This window comes from Triturus cristatus, chromosome 3_2 (assembly GCF_964204655.1).
Source record: "Triturus cristatus chromosome 3_2, aTriCri1.1, whole genome shotgun sequence".
In the NCBI taxonomy this organism is placed as follows: domain Eukaryota; kingdom Metazoa; phylum Chordata; class Amphibia; order Caudata; family Salamandridae; genus Triturus; species Triturus cristatus.
The window spans coordinates 839,708,873-839,722,682 of record NC_140584.1 but is presented as its reverse complement, the minus strand read 5'-3'; the positions used below and the strand labels follow the sequence as shown (position 1 = coordinate 839,722,682).

The following is a 13,810-nucleotide window of genomic DNA, read 5'->3' as shown; positions in this document are numbered from 1 at the left end:
TACACAGGAAAAAAACGGCAACAAATGCAATGCTACATGGGGAAAGCTTTCACCAAGAGAGCCTCAAATGGAGCATTCCATATGGGGAGTTTTTAAGACTACGTAGAAACTGCTCTGATGACATAGAATTTCTAAAACACAGTCAACAAGCAGGAGCTCGATTCCTCAACCGCAAATACCCTAAAAAAATAATTGAAAAAAGTCTGGATAGGGTGGCAATTTTGAACCGCAAAGACAATCTACAGAAACAACCTAAAACAAAGGAAAAAGAACAAACGACAATAAGACTGATAACCACGCAAAGTGCAGAAAATAACAAGTTATCACGAATAATCAAAAAACACTGGGGAATCCTGCAATTGGATCAGACTCTATCCAAAATCATCGGTAACCACCCAAATATAACATATCGACGGGCAAAAAATATTGGTGACAAAATTGTACACAGCCACTTTCAAGAAGCACCTATAACAACCTGGCTGCAAAGAGAAGGATTCTGGCCTTGTAAACAGTGTAAAGTATGTAAGATCGCAACTCAGATGAAAACACTGGACATCGGGAAGGGCAAGCAATGGCAAATCAGACAACACCTCACATGCAAAAGCACCCACGTGGTATACATTATAGAATGCCCCTGCAAGAAACGCTACATTGGGAGCACAATCTTTGAGGTAAAAAAGAGAATCCTGGAACACACCCGAGCCACAACCCACAAAGATCCAACAAAGGCCATAGCAAGACATATGGACAAACATCAAGAGGGCAAATGGGAGTCATTGAAATTCTGCGCCCTAGAACAAATTTGGCAATCAGAAAGAGGTGGAGACCGAATAAAAACACTCAGACAAAAGGAATCACACCACATTATAACATTCAGAACCCTGGACCCCATAGGATTGAATCAGAATGAAGAATTACATGTACACCTGTAAAAAGAAATAACAAATAATAGGACATGACCACTTGAAGAAAAACTCACCAGAGAGATGAATTAAACAACAAGAACTTAAACAACCTGTGAACAAAATTAACAACAAAAAAACTCACTAGAGAGCGTTAAGAGTAGGAACTATTTCCAGCATTGAAAACACGTAACTAATTTCACACAGCACACAAGGTTTTTTAACGTAGCACTGATCAAATAATCACGTAAAAATTTGTGTGCACTTTTCAATTGACACCTACACTACAATAACCACAATGCATCATAAGAAAAAAAGCAAAATGCAGGTGAATGTAGAAATAAAAGATGGCTGTGTTACCCAAACAACATCCCGTGATCAAGCCTCAGGAGAGGTGAAACGCGTGGGGTGAAGCAGCGTTCTTTGAATTAAAAGCGCCTTGAAATCCAAATACACGAGTGAGTGCATCCTTAATTAACAACTTCGACTGCCGTGAGGCAGCGCTTTTGTTTATTGCTGGGAAATACGAAACCGGCTCGTCCCTGCCGGAAAGGAGGCACCGCCCTAGAGGAGAGCGCCAGCGTCAACAGTGGGATACAATCGAGGCTATATATATATATATATATATATATCTATATTCACTTAAAAAACCATAGGTTTCACACATGTTATAGTTAGGTGGATATTTCACTCGTGAAAAACCAATGAAATTCCCCCGTTATAGTTACTTCAGATAACTATAACTCGCGCGACCGCTACTCTATCACAAGGATGATGTCATCAGTGATGTCAAGAGTGATGCCACTGACCATGTCATGAGTGATGTAATATGTGACGTCATGAGCACAGGATTGCGGGCGTGCGAGTTATAGTTATCTGAAGTAACTATAACGGGGGAATTTCATTGGTTTTTCACGAGTGAAATATCCACCTAACTATAACATGTGTGAAACCTATGGTTTTTTAAGTGAATTTGCAAGGTTTTTTAAATGCTAATTCCTAACTATAACGTGTGTGAAACCTATGGTTTTTTCAGTGAATTTGCAAGGTTTTTTAAATGCTAAGTTATGTATGTATTATTTTTTGTTATATATTTATTTTACAATAAACTACGTATTAAAAATTATTATTATTTTTTTGGTTTTCACCCTGCGATTTTATTTTTTTTTTTGAAATTTTTTTTTTTGGTGGGTTTTTCAGGGTGCGCACACTGTGCGCGCACCCCCGCGATTTTTTTAAAAAAAAAATGTTTTTGCCTTCGGGGTCCTTAAGGGACCCCTGACAAAGGCTAGGGGGTCAGGAACTCTCTACCCTGCCCCCTTTTCACGTTCGCCACTTTCCTTTTTCACTCTCGCACTGAAAACAAACAAAATGGCGGCCGACACTTCCTGATTTCGACCGATTCGAACGTTGACTAACATGTAACCACCAATCAGAATTACGCTCGCGCACGTTAGGGTGCTCGCACGGTGCTTGCACAGTGCGCGCACCCTGCGCGCGTATAGATATATATATGCTTTTAAATGCTATTTTCTCCGGAAATACTGAACAGATTTACACCAGACCTGCAAAAGGCACTTCCTTGCCCTTATGGCTACCTCTCTGCCAAATTTCAAGTAATTCTGTTCAGCCGTTCGGGCTGTAGCTGCGACTAAAGGTCCTATGGAAAAATGCATGGGGAAAACGCGTTTTGGGACCCCCCTTTTTTCTCGGCCCCCGCTTGATGAATCACCCCGAGACTTTCAGAGTAGGAGCTGAACGGAGTGCCCCATTAGTTTTGAAAATTTCGCGAGGATTCGTCAACCGGCGCCAAAGTTATTCAAAATAATAACTATCTACTGGCGACCGCCAGTAGATAACATATATATATATATATATATATATATATATATATATATATATATATATGGGTGTGGTTTTCCGCTTACCTCCTCAATCTGCCGCCAACCATTTACACACCTTTCCGCTTCATCCATCCTTTTGTTATTTATCCTGGAGCACCGTCACGTTGCGGTCTAGATCTCAGACTGCGACGTCGTCCTACCGTCTCTAGGTGCTATATCGCTCTTAAGTATGGACACTTGGGAAACAGAACGTCTAGCGGTAGCTCTCTCCCTGTTTGATGAGAATGTAGCTGCCAATATCACGCCATCTAGTATCGGAACCACTGGGAATACTACTGAGCCCACTTTGAAACAAAATCTTAATCTTCTTGAAAAATTACGCAAACGTGAACTCAACAAGTGGTGGGAGGTCACTTCTCTTACTAACTACGTTGAAGTAGGACGTGTGCCGCGAGGCCTGCGTATTACGATAATACCCACCTACGAGAATACCAATAAAGACTTATTGGAAGAATGGGCTGCATTCATGGCTAAAACTTGCAAGGGCATGTTGGAGATGCTAATCAAATATGCGAAAATCGATTTGGATAAAACAAGACAAGAATTATCCATTCTGAATATCGAAATAGATAAACACAAAGAAGAGAAAGTGGTGATCGAGTTTCTAAAGGCTTTGGAGGGAAGATTGAAAATTTATGAAGACAGTATTAAAGTCAAGAAACATCGTAAATTTTTGCGTGACAAAAAAGATTATGCTGATGGCAGAATTCTAACTTATGCCAAACGATTTGATTGGGTGGAAAAAGAAAAGGATAGACAACTTCTCCTGAGAGACAAACCTGATCCAGCTTCAACCGATTCAAGTTCTGAATTGAGTTCAGATATTGAACGACAAGTCACACCATCCCCTTTAGGAACAAGACCGCTTACTTTTTTACACGAGTTTCAGATCTTGAAACAACAGAAAGATCAAACGAGTCCCCTCGAAGGAGAGAGAAGAGGAAGAGGCCGTGGAAGGACTCGAGGAAGACCAAAAACAACAAAAAAATGAGAATAACTAGAAGGGGTGGCCGTACAAAATTTTGGTATACTAACAAAGACGACAAGGACCCCTGTGAGAAAACCATTGTTAACCTATCAACACGTGTTTTAACTGTGGATGAAGAAACACTTCTCAGATTAGGTCTTTCCTTTTGCCCCACGTGCGACTGGAACTTTGTGGACACCAAAATTGATCTCTTTCTGTACATACGCAAACTCAAACTCATGAAATTACACCTCCTTGCTAAACGAAATAAAGAACGTGCCATTAGTATGACCAGTGTACAGCCGCCATCTTCCAATTTTTCAATGAATGACATTGGTGATATTTTGGAAATTCATGCACTTGAGACTGATAATTCATTCTACAATGATGAATCAGAGGAAGTTCGTTTACAAGCTTTGGGATTCTCAACTGACACAAAACGTAGGAGTGGCCTCAGAGTTAAATCCAAATTCAATCCCAACATGGCACATGACAATATTGAATCGTTTCACTCAGTATTGATGTATGAACTCATGAGACTGAGAGGTAATCAAGACTATCGTATCCGGGACAATCTTACAAAAGGCCAGAGACAAGCACTAAAGAACTTACTGCAAGATCCCACCATAACCATAAAACCATCGGATAAAGGTGGCAACGTTGTTATAATGAACACCGAGGATTATAAAAACGAGGCCCTACGGCAGCTGAATGACACGAACTGCTATGAAGTCATTAGTTGGAAAGAATACGATGCAACAATATCAAGATACCACAATCTCCTCATGATTTGGTGGCAACAAGACCTCTTGGACGATGATGAGTACAAATTTCTCAAAAAGGACAATCCTAAGATACCATGTTTCTACTTATTGCCAAAGGTGCACAAAAGCCTGACTAATCCCCCGGGAAGGCCTATTGTGTCTTCCAATGACGGTCTACTTGAGAACACATCAATATTTTTGGATCATTTTTTGGCTGATTTTGTGAAAGATTTGAGATCCTACTGTAAAGATACCACTTCCTTCCTGAAACGAATACATGATGTCAGGTGGGAGGAGGGTTTTGCCATGATCTCACTCGATGTATGTTCACTGTATACATGTATTGACCAACTGAAGGGAGTTCAGGCCTGCATGTATTACCTACAACGCCAACCATTGGGGATGCTGAATCATTCCTTGATGTTAAGGGATATGATGCTTTTTTGTCTACAAGAGAATATATTTTTATTCGACACTACACTATATAGACAAAAATCTGGCACTGCCATGGGCACCTGCTTTGCCCCGAGCCTGGCAAACCTTTTTCTTGGGTGGTGGGAGGAGCAGGTGGTTTGGAGTGAGGCATTTGATAAATTCACCAATCATGTTCCCCTGTGGCTAAGGTATATAGACGATCTATTTATCATCTGGGACGGCGATATAGACCTAGCACAGGCATTCATTGAGGCATTATCCATCAATAACCTAAACTTAAGCTTCACCCACTCCATCAGCAAAACCACATGTGATTTCTTAGATGTAAGAATCACTGTGGATAATATCAATCACAAACTCACCACTGCCCTTTTTAGAAAGGAAACATCGGGAAATACATTACTACATGCTCGCAGTTCTCACCCCCCTTCGCTAATCAGAAGTATTCCTTATGGGGAGATTCTACGAGCTCGTAGGAACTGCAATACCGATGTGGGATTTAACACTGAAAAAAACATCATGAGGAACAGATTCAGACAACGTGGTTATAAAGAGAAAATCCTGACACAAGCTGCTGATAAATTGGCAGCAACCACACATAGTGAGGTTCTTTTTGGCAGCAAACAAGTCAGCAATGAGGAACCAACCTCTGGCCCTCGTATGATTACTACATACAATGTGAAATCTGGTAAATTAAAATCCTTGCTCACGAAACATTGGGGTCTTATAAGATCTGATCCCATCATTGGGGATAAAGTGGGACATACTCCATCAATAACCTACAGACGACCACCATCCCTTAGAGACAAATTGGTAAATAGCTACCAACCTATGGAATCTAATCCATCTTGGCTTCATGCCAGGGAGGGTTTCCACAAATGCAATTCCTGTAAAGCATGTAAGAACACCGTAAGCTGTAGAAGCTATAAAACACAGGAAGGCAGGGACAAACCCATTAAAAAATTCATAACATGCACTTCAGATCATGTGGTATATCTTTTGGAGTGCCCCTGCAATATGCGTTATGTTGGAAGTACTAAACTCCAACTAAAAAAACGCATTCTTGAGCATTTAAGGGCTATAACTAATTTGGATTTCAACTATCCCGTAGCAAGACATTTCCACACAGCACATAACAGCAATAATGCGTTGTTGAAATTTTGTGGAATAGATAAGGTCCTGAAGCATATACGTGGAGGAGACAGAAAAAAACATTTACGTATCTTGGAATCACGATACATAATTGACTTGAATACCAGGGCTCCTTATGGTTTGAACAGGGAAGAAGAACTTAACACCCATATTGGCCTTTAATCTAGACTAGACGATCTGCAACCCTTTACCTGTCCTTCTGTGTATATATAGGATTGATTTTACTTTCTCATCCTGCCCATCACGAGATTCTAGATGGGTACCTTGAGATGAATTGTGTCTTGTAAATATATTGTCTTATTACAGTATTTCATTTTTCACATTTTGATATGATTTGAATATTTATGCACAAGTTTGTGTCTGGTTGGATGGGAGGGCTGTCACAGATATTGTTCTGTGGTTGTGTTATTCCAGTTATTTTTCAATATGCTCATTGATCTGTGTTGTTCCTTATGAAAATGGGCACTTGCCCGTTATGAATTGGGGTATGTACCCCCACCCGTCCCTCATCGGGATCATGGATTTGATTGTTTCACAGATGTTCTATGAGACATTATTTGGATTTATTATACAACAAACACATCCCTCCTCCAATCAGTCCTCTCCTCTCTTTGCACCACAATTATACACATTTATTTTTTCTAAAGTTTCAACAAACTTTATGTGTCCGCAATGCTGTTCTCGATTAGGAGAAATTATTACTTTGAGGTTGAAATGCATTAATTACATCTCAATACTAGTCAGGATTCTAGTTTGGATACATTGCATTTGATTAATGTATTTGTAAAGCAGAATTCCATATATGATTGTACGGAACGGACTACATAGTCTTTTTTCTATCTCGATGCACTAGCAAGGGACAACGACATTAATTGATTCTGCTCCTAATTTATTTATTTGTATATACATTTATATATTTCCTGCAAATTGAAAATGTTTTTCTTTATAATCAATGATTGATTGTGTTTCTGATTTAAGTACACATGAGATTTACGATGTATGCATTTCTTCTATGTCCATGATGACGTAATTTGCTTTAAATTCAGCTATGCGGAAGTAACAGACAACTTGACAAAGGCCGTCCTACGGCTGAAACGCGTTGTTGTTTTGTGAGCGATTAAATACACCTTAAAACACCAGGACGGTGTGCCGCCTCTTTCCTACCTGTGGATTGAATTGTACTCATATATATATATATATATATATATATATATATATATATATATATATATATATATATATATATATATATATATATATATATATATATATATATATATATATATATATATATATATATATATATATATATATATATATATATATATATATATATATATATATATATATATATATATATATATACATATACACATACACATACACATACACATATACATATACATATACATATACATATATACATATACATATATACACCCCCCATAGGTCTGCCCAGGGGTCCTACCTTGCTGTATTACTGTGTCGGCCTAAGGATGAAGTTGGGCATGAACTTTATACAGATATTATACAGGCGATGGTAATCCCGCTGTGGTTCCAAGAATCGTTATGCATAATGTATGAGATTTTGAACTAGGGAAAACCCGCGTTCTGAATGCAGTGTTGTATCTAGGTAAAAGATCAGACCCTGTAAACCGTGACAAGTGTGATGTAGGGAAGAATATAGGTGAAGGGTAATGAGATTACCGAGGCCTATACTATGGTACCTATATGGAATATAACAGAAGAGGGAAAAAGGTTTGCATTTATATAGAGCTTGCTACCCCTGATGGGGTGTTGAAGCGCTCTTTCGACGAGTAGCACGCTACTCCAGAAACCATAAAGGATTAGTGGTGAATTGGTATAGTGAAATATGAAATTAATTTGAGTGGTAGACATGTTAGTCTGCATTTGGATTGAAAAGGATAGTGGAGGGATGATTTGGAGCTCATAGCAGTAGGAAAGAGCATGGGATGAGTAAAAGTGAAGTGGAGGAGGAAGAGTCAGAGGGAAGGGTTTAGAAAGTTTTGCTGCTGTAAAATTCCCATCAGATATTATGCTATGAACTGTGTGCGGGTAATGTGGCATAAAATGCCTTTAGGTGCATAGCTGACCTGCATATCAGTTAGCGTTCCACAAAATGGCTATTTTATATTGTGCCATTGGCACAATGCTATAATATTTCTAGTTGACATGTTATGAGTTGGGGCTCCAGAGTTTCCATGAAATTGTTTGTTCCCAGAGTCGTCTCAAGTTGAGAGGGTACATCCAGAAATGGATCTCCTACTTGATGTATTGAGAGTCCGTCTACACGTCAGTGATGAGACCACATTGTTCCTGGGGTAATTTGCCTCATACAGTGAGGAAGTGGCCCACTGCTCTGACCCCTCTGTCCATACTTGTTCAGTGTTAGAGTAATATAATATCGGTTGACTGGATCTAACTCAGACGCAGGCTAAAGTATGGTACCAGAATATTGTGACCTAAATATCATCTAACAAAAATATTGTGTTAATAACAGTAATTCTATATTCAACGGAACGATATTTTTAAAATCAATATTTAAGCCCCAATATTTTTCTGGCGTTATTTTTGTCAAACATATATCCTAATCTGAAAAAAATAGAAGTGCCACACGAGGAACTGGGGGTTAAGGAGCCCTGGCCAGTATTTCTACCACATTTTTGCTTGTTTAGTTGCATGTCCAAAAGTGGGTTAGTTGGTTAACATGTAGAAATACAGACTACACCCATGGCGGCTCCTCTGCTAACGCAGAGGAGCGTCGCCCCACGGCTTTTAAGCAGTGTAATTAAGGAACAATAAAATGATAATAAAGTGATGTTATTATCATTTTATTGTTTACATCTGTTTTGCAGGCAGGTGGGGCTGCTCTGCTCTCAGAGCAGGGCAGGTGAGGAGTGGTTTGCCCACTCCTAAGTGTGCAATGACGCTTTGACCGGCCCTCTCAAATCGGCCAAACCGTCATGTGCACTTTGCATGTTCTCCATACAGATTGCATTACTGCCTGCGTGGAGAATATGCCCAGGCCCCTGTTCTCATCTGAGCGCCGAGCCATTGCGCTCAGACCAATCACAACGCTGCATTGTAGCGTTGTGATTAGCATGGGGAGCCTGGCAGTGTTTCCTGGTTCAGCCGAGTCCGACGGAGCAGAGACGCGGGACGCAGCGATACAGTAAGTGGTTTTATTAATTTTTTCCATCCCCCCGCCTCACCTCCCCTGATCCCTATTGACTGCCAGTGGACTACACCTGTTGATGATGAAGCCCAATGAAGTTGAAATGCATCCGCGATAGGTTGTTATCTCTTGCCGAGGCAATGTGGCCCAGCAATACCATCCAGGCTGCTCCTTGTCCGAAACGAGAATGAACGGAAACTCACGTGATTGTGCTTTTGTAATGTCCAGATAAAAATGCTGATAAATGTTTTCCAATGTATTGCAGTTTGGTTTGAAGTATTGACTTAAGCATGTCCATAACATACATGTTCTTGGTTAGCGACTGCACATTAATTTACCCGTCAGATCCTATCAGACACATCCAGGTTCGGGACATTAGCATAATGTGCTGCGAATGGCTTGCTGGGTACTGACCCATGAATTGCCTATTTAGATGCTGTGTCACAAGCCCTTAGGTGTTGTCATGTGTGAGCATCATACGGTACTGTGCTATGGAATGGTCATTAGATGAGAAGCAGGGGTGCTCCCAGTTACGGTGTTGCATGCCTGTAGGGTACTGGGCCTTGGAAGGTTTTCAGGTAGTGTGCTATGAAATTCTATGGGTTCCTGAAGCAGGTAAAGAATGCCTGCCAACTACATACCTGAGGGCTATGGCCACTGTGTAAAGGGTGACCTTTTGCATCTTCTGGATTGAGGAACATACCATTATGAGCATGGGGAGGTAGGGTCGCATCAGAGGAAAGACAATGTAATGTTACCTCAGGACCTGTTCTCCTATGGTGAACTCGCGTGTTAAGACCCAAGGTGGTTACAGCTAGTCTTAAATCTGCAACTCATTGTGTGTTTGAGGCAACGCTCTGCATAGTAACAAGCTAGATACCTTTCTGGTATAGGGCCTTTCTTGCATTGGGAGCGAGAGGAAGGTCACTCCTAATGTGGGATAGAGCGCCCTGGCTGGCATGGTAAACAGTAAAGGTATTTCCCACAACTCCATCTTGCACGGAATGGTTTTGGGGTTTGGTACTAGTATATCAGGGACTCCCCACAGAACAGGCAGGCTTGATGAGCGCTAATAGCTGCCGTGTTCTCAGGAACTATTTTTAGTGTGCAGGAATAGTTTTAGGAGTACTGTGTGCTTTGATTTTGCTTAGATCTTGTCCTTTTCCATCTATCTGTGCAGCATAGCAGTAGCCTGCTTCTTCAGAGATCCTCTATGGACTCTTCTCTATGCAAGGGCTAGACATAGAAAGCTGCCCATTCATCCTTGTGTAATTAACCGATCTGTTAGCAGCTTTACTAGACATCTTATTCTTTGTACCAAGTGCGAAAATAAGTAGCGGCTGGCACGGATCGAAGGTGGTGAGGCATGGGCGGGATGTGGGGGGGATCAATAAGGTGATCTATACTAGCCTGGCACAGATTGACTGGTGACCCCGATTTACTAGCATTCAGAATCTTTAGGACTGTAAGATAGTCTGTATAGCATGTGCTGTAGCTAGCTATAGAAGCCGAGTTACTGAAGGATAGGCAGGAAAAAAATAACAAACTCTGCTATGGAATTTTTTTCAAGCTCTTGAAGATTTCCCAGGCGGAATTCTCACTAGAGAGAAGGTGAGAAGTATAAAACTCAGCGAGTTTAGCTAGGTAAGAATCGGTAGTTCATGTGTACAGCCTTGTATTTACATTTGTTCTCCACTATTTTTTTTGCCAGGTGTGTTCCAGTAATTTACAGGCATGTTTTGCATTGGATAGTGCAGGGATATACCTGGGATCTCAACCATGAGATCCGTGGAGAGGCAGCAATTTGTACAGGAGCAATTGAGTCCAACGCAGAGACCATCCAGGCATTAAACTGGCCAATATTTTCCTGCACACTTCCCTGAAATGAACAGGACAGGGTAGCAAAGAAAACTTAACTATTAATACATGTTTTTAAGTAAGTGAGGTTTCAGGGAACGTTGAAATGAGCTAAAAGATGTACGTATTGTGATGGGCACGGATAGGGAATTCCACATAGTCCATGTTCTGAAAAGAAAAGGCCAGCAGATGAGATTGTGCAGCAGTTTTAAGTCATTAGTGATAGATATGGTTTGGAGTTAGTGAAAAGTTTGAGATGATAAAACGCACAATTGGCAAGATTCTTGATGTGGACTCCTAGGTTGAGTGTCCTGTCTAAAATGATGAAGGGGCAGTTGGCAGATTCAGCAATTTGAGGTTGAAGGCCATCAGGTCTGAGTACATTTTACCAACAATGGTTCCTTTGGGAGTTGGGTTGGGTTGAGAAATGCGTTTTAATTAGCCCAGTTTTAAGTATTGACCTCTTAGCATGTGCGATAATGGGCACACTGTGGTGGCGGATATTGTGTACTTTGCACGCGCCTCAGCGACAGCTCGTTGGTTCTATACAACGGGATGGGGGGTCCTGTTCCCGCCACTGACCCCCTCGCTGCCTTTCCTTTCGCAGGGCTTCCACTGACGTGTGGGCGACGCTGGCCGATTTCTGCAACACCTTGACCATGGTGAACCAGTCGGAGGTGCCCCTCTACAAGGACCCGGACGAGGACCTCAGCCTGCTCTTCCTGGACGAGGACCGGCTCCTCTCTGGCTTTGTGCCGCTGCTGGCCGCCCCCCAGGACCCTTGCTACGTGGAGAAAAGCTCGGATAAGGTCAGAGGCAGGGCAGAGATTCGGTCTCTTCTCCTGTTTTTCTCCCTTTCCTCTTTTTTAAAATATATTCTTGGGAAGTTTTCTGCGCAAACGGAACACGATTAAGTCATTGAGAAGGGTGTTAAGGGAAAATATCGACCTTTTAACCGCTGACATCCAGCTTTGTGTCATGAAGAAGAAAAACTCTTTACTTCCTTTGGAGGTGGGGGTTTGTGTGTGTGTGTGTGTGTGTGCGCGCGCGCTGGCCCGCTGGACGGACCATCGTTTCCTTACTTGTTTAAATAGTACAGCTTGTATTGGCAGCATTCTCTCTCGGCTCCAAATGGTTTGCATCATGCCGGAGGGCCTTCCCTCCCTCTTCCCAGCCACACATCTCTGCCCTAGGAAGCTAGCCAGCGTCCGTGTTTGTGTGCGCCCTCGCCCCCCCCCCCCTCCCCCTCTCTCGCGCTCTCTCTCTCTCGTTGTTTGCTAGGGCGCGTCTACGTATGTGTGTAAGGGAAGTCGGAGTGTCTAGAAGTACGTCAGCGGCACAGAAAGCGCTAGTGGGTTACTCAGAATGGCTGTGAGCGTGTGGGATGGTCCGTCATGATATGTATGTTAAAGATGACGTGTGTGCATTTCCAGTGAGGCACAATGTATGTGCGTAAGAGTGTCTTTAATGTAACTGCAGAAGCTCATGATGTGTTTGTACAAGCGCATAGAAGTGAAAATATGTCTGAATGTCTATGTGTAGTGGAGACGAATATCGGGGGTACGTTGTGAATAAAAAGCGTGTGATTAATTGTATTGCATGTGCATTTATGTAGCTTCTACTACCCCTGGCGCGAGGCGTTATAGTATCAGAATATCTTGTGTTATGCTGGCGTGTCTGCCAAAATGTCTGTGTGCACTCGAGTACCTGTCACAAAGTGACAAAGACTCCGGTGCTGTGCAGGATCGTGTCTGTGACACGGCGAATGCGTGTTTTTATGTGTTGTGTTTGAGACAGACTGCATACTCGAGACAAAAGACCTAATTTTCTAGAAGTCTGTGTGTGTGTTGTGTGAGAGAGCATGCATTTGAGTATTTATGAGAGAAATAAAGCCCTGTTTCCAAAAGATGATCACAAATCTGCCCTCTCAGGATCACGATCTTGCATGGGTGCGGATTTACAAATAGCAAGAATTCGTAGCTCCTAGAGACCTGCTACAGCTGCGCGTGGCAGGAGTACTCTTGGAAAGGGTTTGTGAATTTCAGATGTGGCCCACGTGAAGAGATTTCTGCATGCATAATTGAACATTGTGCACAAATGCGAATGTGTAAATGCCATCGCTTTGTAAAGTAACACTTTATTTTATTTTTCTCCATGATGAAAATATTCCTCGCCTCTTCTACTGCACCTCTGTGGAAGAGCCTCTACCCATCCTACCCCAACAGTTTTGGAGGTGTCCTCCTCTCCTGAGTGCCGCTTTGTAAAGGGACTTACACATGCCCTTGACATGAGTAAATTCACACACATTTCCAGGGAAAATGCTTTTGCATACCCTCAAACTTCAGGCATTGTGGGTATTTACGAAGTCCAGTAGTATCCATTCTCTGGCCCTGAAAAAGGATTTACCCATTCCGTGAGAGTACTTATTACACATAGGTAGATGGACTTATGAGTGCAATTCACTTTTTGTGAATTCCTTCCACACTTAAATCAAGCTCCTGGAATGTGTATGTTGAACCTTCAAGTGCGAATGGTTTTGCGAATCTGGCCATCTTTGTCTAAGAGCATCTGCATGCTGGTTTTTAAAACTGAAACCTACTGAGTCCTGGCTTTGTGTCGGTTTTTACAGAGGG

General features: G+C 41.8%; 1 protein-coding gene across 4 annotated transcripts in view; it reads left to right on the top strand.

The window, feature by feature from the left end:
* SMG6 (SMG6 nonsense mediated mRNA decay factor) overlaps positions 1–13,810 on the top strand; it is a 1,079,424-nt gene that overhangs the window by 722,385 nt on the left and 343,229 nt on the right. For all 4 annotated transcript variants that reach the window (XM_085649087.1, XM_085649085.1, XM_085649086.1 and 1 more), the window contains one exon: positions 11,785–11,986. In XM_085649087.1, the coding sequence (XP_085505213.1) occupies positions 11,785–11,986 (202 nt within the window). The remainder of the gene's footprint in view (positions 1–11,784; positions 11,987–13,810) is intronic.